General features: G+C 32.5%; 1 protein-coding gene across 2 annotated transcripts; it reads left to right on the forward strand.

The window, feature by feature from the left end:
• The first annotated feature begins 247 nt into the window (after positions 1-247).
• On the forward strand, positions 248-19552 carry LOC111035752 (protein fem-1 homolog CG6966). Of its 2 annotated transcripts, XM_022317508.1 has the most exons (7): positions 248-757; positions 11705-11864; positions 15334-15534; positions 17365-17583; positions 17760-18091; positions 18206-18612; positions 18705-19552. In XM_022317508.1, exons 1-7 carry the CDS (start codon positions 686-688, stop codon positions 19183-19185), a joined length of 1872 nt encoding a protein of 623 aa, XP_022173200.1. In that variant the 5' UTR covers positions 248-685; the 3' UTR covers positions 19186-19552. The 2 variants fall into 2 exon arrangements, with proteins under 2 accessions (XP_022173200.1, XP_022173208.1); XM_022317516.1 differs by lacking the exons at positions 248-757; positions 11705-11864 and adding an exon at positions 14194-14896.
• Positions 19553-20592: the final 1040 nt, after the last annotated feature.

Here is a 20592-nt window from a genome sequence, read left to right on the forward strand (position 1 = left end):
GTGTTGCGTTCTCCAAGCGATCAGCTGTGGCGGCTGACGCTGCCGCGAGTGCTGCTGTCGTTGTTGCACCGCGGACACTGCGGACGCGGCTCAAGGTCAATTAGAACGACAAAGCGAACGGCCGCCGCTATCATAGTCGTCCCGTTGCCACCGCCACCCGGCCGCCGATTTTTGCGTTCTACTCACGTCCATCGGTTCGTCGACTCGACCGATCGTCGACCGTCGCCAGTGTCAGTCGTCGCACCGCCACACGTCAGTTTGGTTTTCGGTTCTGTTGAGCGGCACTCGTCGTCGCCAACGTCGCGATATCCACACGATCACCGCGCGCCGCCGAGAGAGTATTTCCGCGAATCACCCGATTCCGTGAGCGATAGACTCTGTCCGAGCTCGTGCGCGCGCGCCCTGTGCGTTTCACTGCGATCAAGTCCGTGTATAGTGTGCGTTCCCCGATTTTGCCACGACACGGCGGCGACTGTTTGATATTGTTACCATATCCTTTGCTGTCGCATCTCGTCGCGGTCTTCCGCCACCCCCATCGAGCAGTCATCGTCCGGGCCACTGAGTGCCCCCCTATTGTGTCGTATTTCTTGGTACCCCGACACTTGTAAACACGGCTCTCCGGACGCGCGCCTCGCGGCTGTTGACGACATGCCATCGTGTTAGGTCCGACGACAGTGGATGTAACATGAACGACATAGAAACTATCGCTGCCTCGGTGTTCTATTCCGCCAGGGACGGACGGCTTAAGAGATTGCAGGTGAGCGGTTAAGTCCATGGCTTCCAGTTACCCCTATTTCGGGGGGATGCGATCCGAGAACGGGAGGGCCACCCCGATGGACTGTCGAGGGGTAAAATGATGTCGGTAGTACTGTTGTAGGTATAGGCACATATTTGTTGACAATGTATTGTGGACAAAGACCGATTGCGGTCGGTTCAAATGCAGCCGTCAGTCTGTCTGCACACTGATAAAATTAATTTTATATTCTTCGCCTTGGCCTCTGCACTTGCCAGTCAATAGTTTCAGTTGCCGATGAGTACAGTACCTATATGCGCTGCACCTCTCCCCATACTATACTTTTTATGATAGCTTCTATCCCCATTCTATTCCTAGTCCTGCACACTTGGTTTTTGATATCTTCTCTCTTCCCTGTTGTTGTTTTCCTTGATACAATTGTCAACAAAAATATCTAGACATCTAAATGCTTTCTCGATAATAATTCTTGTACACTAGAATGATTAATCCTCATGTTTTGTTGACTGTGATGGGTAATTTGTTTAATTAAAATACAGATCCACAATAGAAAGTTTTTTTAAACTAAATTAGGTAGGTAGGTAACAGTTTAACATTTGACTTAGACATTTAAATTCATCTTTGGCTTCGACATTTAAATGTCATTCTTTAATTACATAAGACCACTATATTTCATAGAGGTTATCTGCTATCAACATTCCTTACTTGTACAGTTATACAAGATATTTGATGTATTTATTTTACAGATTTTAAATGTGTGTAAGTACCTATTATAAATTTAAAATCAATTATGTTATGGACTTTTTACAAGTACCTGCGGAACTAAATAGAAAATGTGCTCATTTATCAATACATTAACCTAATAAGTTTTAAATAATACTTATTTTTATCATAAAAAAATATCATTTTATAATTTAGTTTCAGGTAAAATAGATGCCTACTTATGTATTATTATATTATCTACTTTTAAAAATGTTCAAATGGTGAAATATAATTCATTGCTAAAATCTAGTACATTGTTCTATAGCATTATATTAAAATAAGGTACACAACAAGTACCTACCTATTATTTCACCTTGCTGCGTCATGTGCCTTCTAATTATTATATTAAATCAACATAATTTTCCATCACAATCCTTTTGCTTACATTGATATTTGAAATTTACTTCAACATAATAATCACAACATAATATTATTATTTTCATATTTTATAAATTAATGATAAAACTATTTTTTTTATTACTAGATTTATTTTAGTAGGTAGGTACCTTTTGTTGTTCTTAATACTTTCATATTATATTGATATTACCTACTTACCTACTGGTTTTATGTTTTATTTACAAATTAGTTAAACAAGTGCCTACACTCCTATGCGTAATAAAATATTATAATATTATAAATCTTATTTGAATTTTAACGCCAATATTAATACATAATTATACATTTATACTGACATTTAGGAATCTTAATAATGCTATGAATTATTATTACAGTACCTACTGATATAACATAAAGTGAAAACACTGGTAATTTTCTCAACGAAGTACAAACTAACTGTTAGGTATTCAAATTAGTTAACATAATATTATGTATTTTAATTGGAATTTGGGTTTTCTAGGTTATTACTACTTCGGGAGATTAAAACATATAATTTCTTTTTCAACTGACATTGTCAATGTAATATATTATTATTATGATAAAATACTATTTTCATTTCCCACCGGTTGTATTTTTTACACTACTAACCTGCCTTAGAGTTCTTTTGGTAGAGCACTCACAAAATTCGATGTAAGTAATTTAATTGATTTAGTATCGACGACAACATTTATGACGAAAAAAAGTTAGATTCGTTTTACCTCGCGTTTTACTTATTCGTGTTGGTACGGTATGCATAAAATATAATAATATAATATCGATCGGAGACCGAACCACAAACAATTCGTCGAACTTTGTCTACGTTTTTTCTCGAATAAGTACCTATAAAAATAGCTATGTATAATGCTCGTGCTGTTTGTATAATAATATCAAATTATGTGATATGAAAGATAATAATAAATAATTTAATAAAACCCTCGAAAAAAACCAATTTTATAATTACTCGTGTTCGAACGCCGTCGCCGAAAAGCACTTAAAGCAGTGCATCACACGACAATAATATTATGTAGGTTACGTTATTAATAATATTGGTAAAATATGGAAACACCAAATTTGTTAATTAAACAAACGGCCGGATCGCTTGAAACGACAATATTTACCATGAATTTTAACGTCAATGGTTGTTGTAAATATTATCGTCGAATAACATTAATAAATTGCGCCGCCAAAAAAAGCGAAATCTCGCCCGTTTTTTTTTGTGTTTTCTAATAAAAAAAAAATTGCATTTAACACAATATAATTTATAATACTATTTTCGGACGGTACGCTGTGGTGACGCTGATCATCGTCGTCGTCGTTTTATAAATATAATAAATTAATAATAATATTATCATCGTAGTACGCGCACGCACCGAATCATAATAATATTAATAAAATTTACTGCGCGTCGAGACGGGGAAAAAAAATTGCGGACGCATTGATCGCGTGTATTACATTTAATTGCGCACCGTCAAAATAATATAAATCGGACGTTTTGTGTTTTTCTCATGGTCGCCACGTGACTGCGAGACGGCGGCCGCGTCGATTTTTATCGTATTATTCGAAACCAAAAGAAAACCAACCGCGGCTATCGTCGCACTGTTTTCGGAACGAAAATAATAATATTATTATTATCAAAAAAAATAATAATAAACGAAAACGCCGGCGCGTAATAATAGCGCGTCGTCTCTTCGGACGTCGGCGTGTGTTTACAGCGCGTGCATTTACGCAATTACAGCGTAAACAAAAAAAACTCCGCGTCCTCTCGCCGCTGTTGCGTGGTGTTTTGGCTCTCGGTTTGCCCGCAACAATACGATATTGCATTGTTGTTACATATTTTGCTACGACGATATTATAATAGTACTTAAACGACGGCCGATAACCCACCGACGACGATGACCTATTATTAAATTGAAGAGATTCTTACGAGACGCTCGTCCGTTTTCTCCGCCAGTTTTGGCGATTCGTAACACTTCCTATTATTTCGCATCACCGCGTCCGGAGCCGATTTGATATTTTTCATGAAAATCTGCATTCAAAACGACGCATATGAAAATCGTATCGAACCATTTTGGTATTCATGTGAATGGTAGTTTATCGGCATTGTTTAATAATTATTGCGTTCAACAACTGCCGCTGCCGGTTATCGACTTCCACAGTTCCACGCGTCGTTACTTCTCTTATCTGAACACTTTAAATGAAATAATAATCAATCACACTATTCAGGTTCATTATCCTACGTATAACGGCTTTAATTTTATTATGACGTTCTACACTTCTACTCCGACAATATAGGTACATTTTCGGATTTAATACCTCTGTGTCTGCTCTACACTATCTAATTACGAACGTGTATCGAAAATTGATTAAACATTATACCCACCCACTCTTTAGTTGATGTTGCATAATATTATTATCTATACTTTGTTTTACTTGTAGAATGTGGTGATAATGGTAATAAATTACACGAAAGGTGAACATACTTTTTTAATATTTAAATTCAATGAATTATTGCAACTATTTATGACTTTTGACAGTAACGGAGTTACTCGTCGTATAATATTCCATGATCTCGGACAGAGCTTTAGTAGCCCCAGTCTTTCCATTGGAATCGCTTATACGTATTGTGTGTAGTCGGGTTAGGGTCATGGGAAAATATGACCCATTTTCAATAAACTCGGTTGGAATACATCCCTAAACGAAAAAATACGATATTATGTTGCCGATACGTCATAACCACCGAGGAATTAGACGAGAATTTACTCATAAAGTCATCAAGTATTGTAGTGTGTAGTATTCTTAGTTGTTGTCAATAACCTGGTGTACGTCGGGAGTACTAGTACTTCAAGTATACAATTTCGTTTACAATTATTATTATTATTATGATCCTGGCGAGTGGCGTTGTTGTAAACACCGGCTACGATGAGCGAACCGTTGTCCGTCGTCCAGTTCTTTACTTCTTTCCGCCACGAGTTTCGTTGCGGTTGCCAACGGGCAGCGTCCTCGTCGCCGTGTACTCGTGTCCAGCTGTAAAAACGGGTTTCTTTGTGCGCTCGCCAGTTATTTTCATACCGTGCCGGATACCGTCGTCAACACTCAACGACGCAATTGGTTGGCGACCGCTCGTTTTTCGACGAGATCTCCGTCGGTGCAAGATACACGGAATAATAATATATATAAAAAAAAATAATAATAATAATAAACATTGGCCGTCGTATCTCCCGAACATTAAACTCGTCACACACGTGTATGCGTGTGTGTGCGTGTGTCTATATTATGTATATATAGCATAGAGTAAGAATACATAGCAATAGTCTACCCTACCCACTTGTTAGCAGCCGCTCGAGTCGCTTTCTATACCAGCGAATAATAATAATATTATTATATTATTCAATATTGTTGTCGCCGCAGTCGTGTTTACAAGGTTTGGGTGATCGGGTTCCCCCGCCCCTTGACCTTTATTTTTTATCGAATGACCTTTTTAAAAATATGTAATAATATCGTAAATAATAAAATCACACAATTTCCGATAGCACGTTACACAACTGATAATACTAAAGTTTATAATATTATACTGTTCTGTACCATTTTTTTCCTCGATTTTTCACAAACGTGAAACGAAATGAGTTGAGCATGACTTCGAGAGGTAATTTAATACCTGATAGAGTGATAACTGTGATAAACATAACTATAAGATGTTTGAAAACCGGCGAATTCAAATTTTAGATACTGTTTTGTCAGCAATAATAAGAGGTATTATAATTATACCTGCTTTATTGTAATTTGTATTAACTATTTAGTTAAAAGTTAAATTACAGTTTGTTTTAGGCATACCTAGTAAAAAAATAATGGCCCCAACATTTTATTCCCACTGTTTGATATTATTTATGCATTAACATTACTCTGCTTTCCACAACAGTGACTATAACCGGCTATTTCTGATCTTTTTATTACAAATTCTCGATAACGGTTTCCGCGATGATCGTTCCATTTTCTACTCTTATCACTCTTTCCCGCTGAATTTGTGTGTATTTTGAAACAAAGAAACTAAAATTCTTCGTATTGGTACAAACATACAAAATAAAACATACACGACTTGTAAATAAATAATATAATAAATTGTAATCTGACAATATTAGTGTATTATTGTACGGTCGACTAAGTTCGAGACGACTTTTATAATGCACCTTTCGTAGGTATTACAAAATATACTTGGAACACGACATCTTGCGCAACTTTCTGCCAAATTGACCTGTCCCTCTACTTTCTTTGTTATCCCTAGTTTCTTATTGTTTTTTGCTGATGAACATAGCTAAGTAAAATATTTCGTTGTAAATTAAAATGAGTTGTTCAAATTTTAGTATTATTTCTTAATATTAAAATATTATGTATAATAGGTACATGTTACCCATGTATTGGATAATTTCTTACATTAAAATATAACGAATTGGCACGAGAATATTATAAATAATAGTATGACACTATATCTGTGACTCACAAGCCTTTTTTCTTTAAATTCAACCAAATAATATAGTTGACGTTACACAAAATATAACATTTTAGTTCGATGTGTGCATAAATGTATAATGTATAATGCATTATTATGCATTTTACGAGTGCTTCAATTAATGCTAGGTACTATCGAGGCTACTTCGTAGCTTTAACTAAAATTTAATGAGTTTTTAATAGTTTAGAGAATAAAAAATAGTGTTGCGCGTGTCCTTTGTTTGTTTTGGTAAACTGAGTCAGAGGTAATATTACAAATAAATAAGTATATTATTAATACTACACTATTTATGTGTGCATGCAATACCAAATCCAAATACTCATATTATTGGTACAAAGAAAAGTTGTTGAGCTAATATTATAACTCAACCGTTTTTGGTAATGCTTAGGGATATTCAGTACAGGTAAAATAAATTATTACCCAAATATACGCTTTGTGTATTTGTGTGTGTTTGTGTAGCAGGGTCTACGACACACGTGTATTGAATTCGCACGTGTTCCGGGCTTCTTGGCATAAACACTGCTATATACGAGTATATTGTACGTCTGATAATTATTGCGCTTGGTCGTTGGCAAGGTTGTTACACGACAATACCTGTGTAATATTATGTTTTGCTTCCTTGTTTCGTTTTTGCGTCTTGTTGAATCATGATTGAAATTGTATATTATTTGAACCATCGCTGATATAAAATAATACGCAAATGACGGGTGAAGGCGGCGGACATGGGATGGGAAAAATACACTATTCGCTGTGTGAAAATAAAAAATTGCGCACAGCTGAACGAATTAAATTTGTTTTTCAATTTGAAACACATTACATTATTACAACATTACAATTATATATTGTGTAGCGTGGTACCTGCTACTTTATACACGATTGATTTTTATTGTGCTAACGTCAATTAAACAAATGTGTTGCTGTTTTCAAATAGTGTTAACGTCCGCAGTATGATTTCGTTCTATTTTATCAAATTGTGAGAAATAATAAAACCAGACATTGTTGTGACTTGTCATATGCATTTTTAATTCCATTCGAACCCTTTTAAATTTATTTCGTTGTATTATATTCGTTTTGCTATGTTTTGCCCGCTTCCTGTTCTACAATAAATATTTATTCTAATTCAATGATAATATTATGTGGAGTTATCAGTTGAATACTTAGTTTTACGTAGGTATATAATCCGTCGTAAATATTTATCCCTCGATTTTCTAGTAAACAAATTATAATTATTTTTATTATTTAAGCATCGTCCACCACCAACTACGAGGTTGCTTACATTAAATCAACATTATAATTCGACCCATAACACGATAATATTAAAATAAATATCCCAGTTATAAAGTTTCTGTAGAGTTATTCTAATAACGGTTACCAGAATTTCAGTTCCTACTTATTTTTTTCTCCTGGGACCTAAAATATTAAAAATAAAAATTAATATATTGATTATATTTTAAAATCATGCAGATTAATTAGAATAATTACTTGGCGTTATTTTATTTATTCAGTTAATATCATTTTAATATAAATAAAAATAAAATTTAATTATTTATAAATGACTTAGTGTGTCGCACAATTTTACTGAACAAAACATTCTTTTCTACATTCCAGTTGGAAATTGAATGTCCCTGTTATCTCAATATTATAATTTATAGTCAATCCTAAATGTTCAACATTAAATTCCTACTTATCAACCGAATCATCAACCGTCAATGCTAAATGCTAATAAGTTTTCTTAATTGGCAAAATATAGACGGTATTACATAAACAATTGAATAAATATAATCAGCAAACTTAGATTAAAAAACAAAAATGATTATGCTACCGAATGTGATGTACGTTTTTGAAGAGGCCACATCAGAAACATCGGCACACCTTTAATTTGTTAAATGTAAACTATAAATCATAATCTTTATTTGTTTCAACTAAACATTTAGTACTTCAGCTTTAAGAATAACAGATGAAATTATGTACATTATTTAATTAAATAAAAACTGCAATCATTGTGTTAAAGTTGTACTTAACAAAATTTGATTGAAGAATAATTATGATTATAACATTTTGAACTTGGATAATAAAAAAAATGTATACAGCGCTCTTGTATACTAAAATAGGCTTGTAATTAAGTAATTATACATACTAAAATATACTTATCTTTAATATTTATATATTCAGTAAATTATTGACTGAAACTTACATTTTGAAAAACAAAAAATGACAACTAAGTAGGTATATTTTTATAAATACCTATATAAATTATTATATTTTAAGCAAACTGAAATTGCATAGATATTTTAATTGTATACTGTAGTTTATATTATTAACTAATATAACACATAATACCTATGTTTTAACTTTTAAGTAGTTATAATCTTTTCTGTAAAGCATGTTAAATTATGATCTCATGTACAATATAACAGAGTAAAACTATGTAATTTACCAATTTAAAAAATATCTTTCAGTTGACTCACCATTTAAAACCAGGAAACAAAAAAATAAATTTCAATTATCCTTCAATACATAAAACAAACCATAAAATAGATTTTAACATAATAATCTGTTCTTTCGACACCAATGTACAAAAGGAATTATTTTTTTCATTAATATATATTATATGAAGTAATTTCAGTTACACCTGTTGTTCTCTTTAACCAATCTCATTTTATAGATTGTGTTGTTATACATCCATATTTATATAAATTAATATAAATACATTGTAACTTCCATATTACAAAGTCATCGTAGACAAAAAAAAAAATGTATATTGCTTCATATAGAAATTTGTTACACATGTCGTACCCACATATGTTGTATTTTACATACTTATAATTCACTTAAGAATTAAAATATTGTGAAAATCCAATGAGAGAATACAGATAATATTCTTATATTTAAGTTTGACAATACTTCAATTCACTTTAATATTTAATCTAACAACACAAAATTGAAACTGCTGGACTTACATTTTGATAAACTATGCGTTAGTCAGTTAGGTCGTTCCTGGAGATGCGGGTACTGTCTCCTCTTAAATATAATTGCATACATTTTGTGGTACTTCTCAAAAATACTTCATTGAGGAGATTAGTAGCGGTTAGTTATTTTACCGATTCATACAAATCCTGCTGTGGAAGTTTTGCTGTATTTGTATTTACCTAACAATTAAATGGTTTTTTTATTAAATTGAACTCCTTAAATAAATTGTGCTGTTTGGGCGCACATAAGTGTACAGTACTGTACCCATAACTATTATCACTGATTATAAACAATATTAGTATTTACAATCAATGCTATTATGTATTATAGCTATCATTTAACTTACATGTTAAAATAAACCAAGTAGATAAGAAAGGCCATAATGGATTACAAAATATGGATTATAACAACATTATAATTATTTTTATACAAATCCTTTGTATAATTCCATTAAAATTACAGTTATCAACAATAATTAATTATAATAACTATAATTCTATAAAATAAAATTAAGTTCACAGTATGCATGTTAATAATATTAAAGCTTTCTATGGCAGTGACTAGGAAGTGAAAGGTAGAATGACATTAGATGTGATTCACAACTTTGTAGGAATAAAACACACTTCACAGTCAACATATGTGGACAGTTCAATACCAAGGTCAACATTTTTTGTACTGCTTCAACAGTCTACACTCTATAGAGTGTGATCATGTATTCATTTATATCATTGATCTATGTAGTATATTTTTTGTTGAAATAAAACAATGAAAACTAACAAAATTAATATTATTGATATCTTTTTTTTATTATTATTAAACTTTACTTGTCTATTATAAGTAGAATTTCATTATATTACTTAATTATGATATTTTATATTAAGTATCTTTTACAGTATTTTCAAGTCAACACATATGACTTTGATCCAAATTAAATCAAGTTAGCTTATCAATTTATCACCCAATCTAAAATATCTAGCAGTTAAGTGTGTTGTAGTCATTCTAATAAATGTACAAAATATAATCAATAAACAAACCATTCACAAAAATCTAAAAATCTAAATCAATCTAAATTGTTCATAATTATGTAATTAATATTTTAATTTGATTATATTTTTTTCAAATGTTCTCAAGTCGTCAAACATTTATGACCAATTTGCTACATTTATTTTTAATTAGTGATAAATTATTAATTTGAAAACATTCTAGTTAAAATAATGCTAAAAAAATATTCTTGTATTTTTAATATTTTAATCGAGATTTTAATGGTAAATTTTAAATGGGTATTAATTATTTCAAGGTAAAATAATATCCTTGTAAAATGTGTTAAAATAAGGTACTTTATGTATAATCCTACATATTTATAAATCTAATTTATTAACAAAATATAAGCTGATTTAAAATATCCAATTTCTTATAATTTTAAATAAACTCTAAAATGTGATTCTAAAGTAAATTTTATATTTTTATCATCAAAAAAAAATAATAACAATAATACTTATTTTAAAACTAAATTACACATGGGTATTATCTAGTTTAATTAAAATGAATATTTCAAATATATCTAATTTTGTTTTAGTAGGTAACTATGTGTTTTAGGTACTATTATAAGTATATATCTCATTATTCTAGAACATTAAACAGGTTTTATATTCACAATTTCTAGCTTATATTGAACAATAGTGTTCAACTATCTACTAATCTACATATGTTATGTCATAAGTATATTATGTGAGTGTTTCATATAAGGTATGGAAATAAAAATTATCTTCTTATTTATTATAATTTATCTTCCTAAGACTGTCATCAATATTATCTACAATATAAGTAGGATAACTGAGTTCAATGTCTGAATTGAGTGCACATGTAAGTTATCAATATGACAATATCCCACTACATTTTACTTTGAAAAAATAAATGTGCTGCTTTGTCTCCTTTCTTTCTTACTTCTCTTCCTTTGTCTCGTCGGAATCATCAAACATGTTCAATTATCCTCATAAACGTGTTTTTTCTTTTTCAAATAAATAAGATTTTTTTTTATCAAATTCATCTCAGTAATTTATTTGGATCAGCCTTGAACTGTATGAAATGACCACAAATGTACCATGTATGGAAGTATTTATTTATCGATGAAGTCTAGTTGCAGGTAGCCCGTTCCCTTGACCCTACCTTATAAGCTATAGTACACTTATAGAACTTAAAAACGTGACTGAACTCTACTTCCTGGTGGTGACAAATGCTTGCCAATTTTAGGGTTTAAAAGTCTTGATTGTCTCCATTAATTGTTTATGGAATATGATAAAATTCAGTTTCACCATAAATGACCTTAATATGTTTGTTTTCAGTTGCTGTTGGAAGGCAAATCAGCGATGGAAAATGCCAAACTGTTGAAAACCACAACACTTGGCGCTACGCCATTGCTGATGGCCTGCAGACACGGCCACTACGATATAGCCTTGTACTTAATCAAAAGACACAAAGTCGATATCGAACAAACAGGCTCAGGTAATAAATTAATCATTGCTTGATGCATAATCTTTTGAAGTATTAGGTACATCTTTTGATTGCACTATAAAATTCCAATTTTTTCGTTTATAATTATTAAATTTATCAAGTCTACAAAAGTATTTACTTTTAAATTACTAATAATATAAATAAATGTAATGATTCATTTGATTCTATTTTATCTTAAGTATTTGCATATAATCTTTAAATAAAAAAAATACACGAGTATAATCGGCTTCATGATAAATTTATGAATTTTTATAGAACCTATAAATTACCTAGAATATATATTTAAAAACAATATTTTTTCTTTTTGTACAGAGATTAGATGTGTCAACAAAATATAAATTTCAAAGTAATTCATGGACACAGATTTTGATGTCTGTTGCTTTGTTAGATGTTGTGTATTTATGCAGTCTGTATTTTAAGGTCCTAACACGTAATAAACATATTTGCATTTTATTTGTTATAATTATAAAGTCTTTGTGATACACCAATAAATTATTAAGTGTGGGCTTATTAATTAATCATTATATTTCTAAACTATAGCTTCATTTGTAATTTTATTTTAAAAAAAATGTGTACAGCAGCTGTCTTGACTGATAACAGTAATAAATAAATAAATGAACATTAATCTAACATTGAAAGAACAAATTATTTAATACTTTAATAAATATATCTTAATAAGGTCTGTGTTTAAAGAATAAACTAATAACTTTACTTATTTACTTACTGTTGAAACTAATTGTAATAACAAAGTTGAAATAAAAAATAAAAATAAACTATACTTATAAAGTTATCAGACCTATTTCAATAGTTATATCTTCACACACTGTTAATCTTTTCTAGATGATCAATTTAACATATTAAGACATTCATTATTTCTCAAACTATTAGGAGGATGTCATCTATTAGTTTTCCACTTTAACCCATGTATAGAAAATTTAAGTTTAACAAAACCAATTTGCTAAAACTTATTTTTTAATCTTTTTAATTTTTATTCAATGTTAAATGATGTAATACTAACAATCAATATTATAATTTATGATTAAAATAATATCTACTGTTTGCTTATAATTACATAAATGTAGTTAACTTAACTTGCTGCCATAATTGTTTTGAATAATTATTGTTTATATTATTATTTAAAGCTATTTAGATACTGTTTTTACTGTACAGAAATTGATTGTTACATAGTTATTATTTTGATATATTAAAGTAAAAAAAGTAAAAAGTAATAAACAACAAAAAATATTTATTGGTAGTTTTACTTACAAATATTTTATTGCCAGCATCAATATTTCGGCACTTTATTTTTCCATGAAACATGTATCTTTAAAGTTTAAAGGCATATAATTGTACAAAACATTCACTTCATACATTTTTCTCATTATCAAAAAAGGTCATAAATTGGTTTTTTGTGATAATATAATTTATCTGTCATAAACTCATAACAAGGTTATCCTATCTCACACAGTCATAGACTATTAAAACAATTGTTAATTTTATATGTCTACTATTTAATTTAATTTTAGTATCGGTTTGAAGAATCATACATTTTTAAAATAATTTTTTGTTTATTCTTATAGGTACTTGTTCAATGGTTTTTTACTATTAAAAAGAGATTTACATTTCTTGACCTATAGTTTTTCTTGTGTCGTTGAAGTGTAGTTCCTATAAGTATGAATTATATTAAATCTGTACTGAAGTAGTGAAGTACCTACTGCCTACCCATAATATATTACTTTTATCAGTTGCGGCTCGCGAGTCGTGACCAATGGATTTATGAGGAAACAGTCGTTGTGCATTTAGTTACGATTTGTACGCATAAACATTATGGTAACATCTTCTTCCCTCGTCAAAGAATAAACATGTTTGATTGTCAGTCATAAATAAATTAAATAAAAAACAAATACAATACGATTTAATAATATTGCGCCAGTTATGTATCAATAATTATTAACTGGCAGTTAACGCGTTTCATTTATTAGAGTTTGAACCGACACGAAAACAACCAGTTAAAAAAAAACCGAATACGAAAAAATGATCGATGACAAGTAATCTTTTTCACCGGAGATTCTTTCGGTGGTATGTCGTATGCAAATATGCAACGTGTGCATGTAAGCGCAGGTCTGCGGCGCGGGCGGCCGAGGTCTACAGAGTTCAGACTGCAGACATGTCTGTGCACGTCCGTTCGGTTAGCCTCGTGTTTCGACATGCAACGGTTCTCGCGCCTGTGGTATTTATTTATATTATGTTTTAGTGCGCGTCAGCTGCTGCCGTAGTCGTCGTAGCACAGAATAGTATTATTATAATAGTGCGAGTGTCGACCGGTCTGTTCGTTATTTAATTATTCATTTCGGTTTACTGTCGTAATATAGTATTGTAACATTTGAGTACCGCCGAGACCGCAGACCCGGTTTTGTGTCGAAACGATTTTGTTTGGAATTTTTTTTTTCATTTTATACGATTTTACTGTCCGAAGTGACGAAAATGTTGAACCGACCACCACATGCACTGTTCCGCGTGTAACGCCCTTGTGTGTTATTACCGCGGTCAAAGATTTAATTATATCTTTGATCGCCGTTATTACTCATAATATTTTTTAATATTAACCGGTGATCATATAATTGTTCTAAATTTTTCATCATTCTGCGTTTGGTGCCAAACATTTACCTAGTGCGGGACACCATTGAATTCGTAGCTTGTTTGAAATTTAGCGATCCTATAATATGTCTCTTAAAGTTATAAATATAGTTCTACCATTTTTTTTTTCATTCGGAACGATCGGTTTTTTAATACTCTCTGTTGTGTGTGTGCCGGAGAGGGAGATTTGACAATGCCTATTTTGAATGTTTGATAACAATAATAGATTTAGAATGGACTTTAACTTCATAGTTTAAAACTAAATTGCTAATGAAAGTATAAATAAAACAAAAATGTAAATCTTTGAATGGGATTTGATAATTAAAATGCTACAAAACATTCCTTGAGTAGATATTTGGCTTGTAGAGCTTACCGATTGTATTCAGGTATACATTTTATACCTCATGTATAATACTATATGTTTTATCACATATAAATGTGTTGTTTTAAACATTTTTGTGGATTTTGGGAAGAAGGGAGTGTATGGTAATTTTATTTCACGACAAACGCAATTATAAAAATACCGTGAGCGTAATCGCCGGAAATTAACAATTACGATTTAATCATAATCATACTATGTTCAGAAAAAAAAAAAGAAATACCGATGTAATATGAAAATGCACCCTAATAAAGATGGTTTTATTTTATTTTATTATTACGCCAGGATTCGATAAAAATTTTGTAAAAATGTCCAAAAATGAATCGGCGACATTCAAAAAAATCAAGTGTTTAGGCAACACATTTTATTCTATTATAAGTGATTACAGGTTATAACGGTGTTATTGACGGACATTTTTGTTTAATCCTTAATTTTTGTTCGCAGTTATGTTTGACGGTGAAACAATAGAGGGAGCGCCACCGCTATGGTGTGCGGCCGCTGCTGGACATCTGAACATAGTCAAACTGTTGATCAGAGAAGACGCCGTGGTGAATTCTACGACCAAAACGAATTCGACGCCGTTGCGCGCAGCATGCTTCGACGGACACTACGAGATCGTGAAATATCTAGTCGAACACGGTGCAGGTGTGTTTGACATTCTTTCGTGTACATTATTTTTACCACCCTGTCGACCTCCCCAAAAAATGTCCCGGAGCGGGGGTTCTAGATTTCAGATCTATTGTCACGAGATCGCGTGCACATAGACGCATTCACGTGTCACGACTCACGATGTGTTATTAATTATTATTGTATAATAGTTATACATATTGGCACAAGTAAAAAAAAAATTTATTTATGTTTGTGAACGTTAAGTACAGTATAGTATAGTAAGAACCTCACACTTTGCAATGGTATAGCAGTGAATTGTGTTCGGTCACAATTTACCGCCGCAGATGCAGTGTGTACGGACCTTTGAAGGTTCATTTCAAATATTCACGATTTGCATGATTAGCATGACTTGTACAACGACATTAAAAAAAAGTTCACGGACGGAGGAGCGTAATTTGTACTTGAATTTCTCTAGCCCGTCTACTAAGTCGGAATACTCTAGGTGACTAGGTCAATTAATACCACCTGTTGGTTTTTGAAATAGTTAGCGGACAATTGCCATCTCTATGCGTATAATTCTCACCGATAATATATTTTGACGAGCATGGATTTACTTTTTAACTTTTTTTTTAATTCTGGTAACATTACAATAACTCATAAAGAATCTTGTATTATATTTTCAAGCTTTAGATATTAAAATTTGTTAGTAAGATAAAAAGAATAATCCAAACTTAATTTAAAAATTCTTATCGTGTAAAGATTTGTCAGTATTAAGTACGTAGGAATAAATATAGATATTTTTGTATCATGAAAACAGTCCTTTTCGAACCTACCTTCAACTTAAGTGTTTTATTTTTATGTCCTATTTTTCTGGTGGTAATTAACCGAATACAATTGCGTTATTATACACTAGTGACTAGTGCTTTGTGCCTATTACTTTGCGCATTGTGTATTTGTGTGTATACTCTTAGAAACGGGAGAGTCGAAATGTGGTCCATCTTTATAATCATTAACTATTAAGAGGATGTCAGCGCATGATGTACAAACAATTTACAATTTTTTAATACTCATAACTCCTTTTAAAATTAACATATAATAAAATGACTAAGATGCCCAGGACAATAATCTTAGATTTAAATTTTATAAGAGGTCATTTCACTCTAATTTTAGAAATTATTATGATTACAATCATTACTGTGCACGTACAATTTTGTATGTTGCGCGTGGGCCAGAGAGAAAAATTAACGCGCATACATGGCGACATCCACTTATTGCGAATTTATACCACTTCGATTTTTATTCTATTGAATTTCCGCTTTGATCGTACTTGGGTGTGAGTTTTAGATTAACGCCTAACCTAATCGCGTTACTAAAAATTAAAAACAAATTTGAAATTTTCAACAGCACTAATGCACACATTATCAATATTATATTATAATACTTGCGACGCGGACAAATGTAATAAATTGTGTGAAATATAATTATGGAATTTTCCGCGTACATGCGACGTTCACCATGCACACGCCTGTTTAACCGTCGCCGTAAAGGTGAAATTTATTAACTGCGGGAACGACAAACAGTTGTTTTTCTCAGTCGTCTAATTACCATTTCTTCGGCTGCGCCGATTCAATAGCAGATAATAGTTTGGGAGAAAAGCGTATTGTGTGTGTTACCTGGACAAATTATTTTGATGTAATTTTTATAGCGGCTAAGTGGCGTCGTAATCACTTTTTATGAGTCGTAAGATGTCGTGCGTAGTTCAATTTACGCGTGTTTCACGCAAATTATAGTCGATGGCTTAATTTTTCCCTGACTATGGTATTTTCACCGCTTTCGACTTAAGATCTTGTTTTTCCATTTCCACAGACATCGAAGTATCCAACCGTCATGGTCACACGTGCCTGATGATCGCTTGCTACAAAGGCCACTACAAAATCGCCAACTTCCTGCTGGCCCTAAAAGCCGATATCAACAAAAAGAGCGTCAAAGGCAACACTGCGTTGCACGATTGTGCCGAATCGGGTAGCCTGGACATATTCAAAATGCTCATACTCAACGGGGCCAAAATGGAAGTAGATTCTTATGGTTAGTGCCGCTCGTTTGTATTATATGTTATTAGGTACCACATGTAATATTATTTTAGCAGTAAAAATAGTACTGCGCAATTGGGCGAACGAGTGCCAAAAAAAGAACCGACCACATCGTCCTTGAGTAGGTGATAAATAATAATTCTCGTTCGTGTTTTCTGTTTATATTTATAGGGATGACACCGCTGTTGGCCGCGTGCGTTACCGGTCACGCGGACATCGTCGATTACCTGGTTAAGAGTAACAACTTGGTGTCGCGCAAAGAGAAGATCGAAGCCCTGGAACTGCTTGGTGCCACATACATTGATAAGAGGAGAGACTTGATCGGCGGTTTCGACCTGTGGAAACAGGCCATGGATCTGAGGTTCAGCGAGGACGACGACGAACTGGACATACCGAAACCGGACAACGCACTGCCGATCGAAGCTTACGAATGGGCCCAAGAAGTGAAAAATCACGAGGAACTCAATGAACTGTTGTCCGAACCTGACGAGATGAGGATGCAGGTAAGTCATTTCCGCCCATCTCACCGACCAGCACCCACCCACGTTGGTTTGGGGCTCTGAACATTTTTCTCTCTGTTAAAATTTCATTATTTTTTAATGTTTTCCCTTTTCCAGGCTTTGTTAGTGAGAGAACGGATTCTAGGTCCTACGCATCCGGACACAAGTTACTATGTGCGATATCGAGGCGCTGTGTATGCTGACGCTGGCAAATTTACCCGATGTATATCTCTGTGGAATCATGCCTTAGACATCCAAAGAGGTTCTCTTGAGTCTTGCCACCAGATGACTGTCTCTTCATTCTTCTCCTTTGCCGAACTCTTCTCTTTCATGTCTGACGCATGCGCTACCAACGACAACAACGGCTATAGACAAGTTCCAGCACTCTTGACTTTCGAGGACATCATTCAAGTCCTGGTTAAAGCTGTCAATGAATTATGTGAACCCAAAGTGCTGCCATCGTCGTTCGATTTATCTCCTAGATTATTGCTCATTTCCTTGGATCTCTTTAATATGGCTCTCAAGTACGTTTATGTTTTTTTTAGTAAATTTAGTATGCTTATGCAGTAGTACTCGATAAAATATATTTTTATTCTCTCTTACGTTTGGTATTTAGATTGATCAGGAACGATGATCACTCTCACCTGACTCACCGCTTGCTGTACCGTTTGAACAAGTGTAAAGTTCTTGGACACCTCGGTCAGACTGCTCTTCATTTGGCAAGTGCTCGTAAAACTGCTCTGGCAACATCCCGGCATCCCCAATCCGTCAGCCCTGAAGATGCGTCTATGTTGCTGAGAGCGTTGCTCAAAATTGGCGCTGACCCCAATGCGCGTGATGAAGAGGGTAATACACCTCTCCATTTAGTCTCCTCTAAAGATATGACTACCATCAAACTACTGTTGGGGGGTGGAGCGCATTACGATTCTGTCAATGCAGCTGGTCGCACGTTCTGTGACATGCGCAAAGCCACTCCGCATAACCCGCTGTGCCACACATCTTTGGCATGCCACGCTGCCCGCGCCATACGCAAAAACCGTATACCATTCATTGGACATATACCAGTCACGTTGTACGAATTTGTGGAAAAACACTAGTAAAATAGACATTAGAAAGAAGACGTACATGTATAATGATGGTTTGATGTTTCTGTAATTTATTATTGTATGCACGCAAAATGAAAAAAAATATTATTATTTTATCTAATAAATTGTTAATAAACTTATAGTACAGACTACTACTATTATCAATAATTAATAAGAAAAAACTCATTAACTGGAAACTGTAGTTTTCATGTGTGCAGTTGTGTGTATACCCTTCTTATTTGTTCTCTGTGTTACTTCAATTTACTTTTATTATGTTATAATATTATAAATAAAGTAAACAAGCATTTACTCGCCCTGTCGGCTGTCACTATACTGTCAAATACCAAAATAACAATATAACATTTTTCTGTACGATATATATTTTCTTCTTTATTTTATATAGAGAGAATAGACGTTTTAATGCTATTTTTATTTATGTACATTATAGTATCTATAAACTTTGTTTACATAGATGAAGTTTAATAATTCTATTTTATAATAAATATATATTTAAAAAAAATATTATTCCTGTGTTGTGTTTAAACTTTAAATGTATTTCATAAACACAAATCAAAATTCCTACTCCTTGTACACAACAAATTTTGAATGTATGTCTTAAAATAGCCAAACTTCAGAGTGATACTACTTGTTTAGACAGTTTATTACAACTTTATTGGAAAAATCCTTTAGAAAATTGAATTGAAATAAATTTGTTGCTTGATACTTGTAACTACTGATTACTATTACTTTCTTGAGGTTGAAAGAAAAAGTTATACTGTCAAATATCATACCTTTTTAAATAATTAAAATGAGTGTTCATTTTTAATAGTTTATGCTATACATTATATTATCACAACTTTACAAATGTAATAAATCTTACTAATGCCCCTAATATAGAGGTTCAAACTTTTTAGCCAGCGATGCAAATGTGTATCTCTTTGATACTGAAATTCAGCTGCATTGCTCTGCTGTCTAAACTGCAGAGGCGGAGCGTTATTGGAGACAATGAGACAACTGCTCCTCTCTTAGAAATTAGAACACGGGACAAATAAATAATCATTTTGTTGTATAAAATATTTACAAATTTGAATTTTTATTTTAGATTATAAGTATGATGTATGTTTCAATATTTGTCAAAATTAGTTTTTTGTTCTACAGTTATAGAATTCTTAAAATAGATGAGAGAGTGCTATATGGCTGTGTGTATGAGCTGGCGATGTGGGTCATTCCAGATAGCATATTAACAAAGTGTACATGATCTCGGCACTGCATACAGAATAACCCATTTTCATTGGCCGATTCAAAACTTATTCATTTTACCGCGCATTTTACTGCCGCAGATATTTTGATAACAAAATTATTATCAATTACATTTGCTAGGTATATTGTATATATATAAATATATAATATATATATAAT

The sequence above is a fragment of the Myzus persicae genome, unplaced genomic scaffold (genome assembly GCF_001856785.1).
Source record: "Myzus persicae strain clone G006 unplaced genomic scaffold, MPER_G0061.0, whole genome shotgun sequence".
Classification (NCBI taxonomy): Eukaryota; Metazoa; Arthropoda; class Insecta; order Hemiptera; family Aphididae; genus Myzus; species Myzus persicae.

Coding starts and splice junctions, on each gene's coding strand:
- LOC111035752 (XM_022317508.1), top strand. CDS start 686: ATGAACGACATAGAAACTATCGCTGCCTCGGTGTTCTATTCCGCCAGG. Junction 758..11,704: donor GACGGCTTAAGAGATTGCAG/GTGAGCGGTTAA, acceptor GTTTGTTTTCAG/TTGCTGTTGGAAGGCAAATC. Junction 18,613..18,704: donor CTCTTTAATATGGCTCTCAA/GTACGTTTATGT, acceptor TTTGGTATTTAG/ATTGATCAGGAACGATGATC.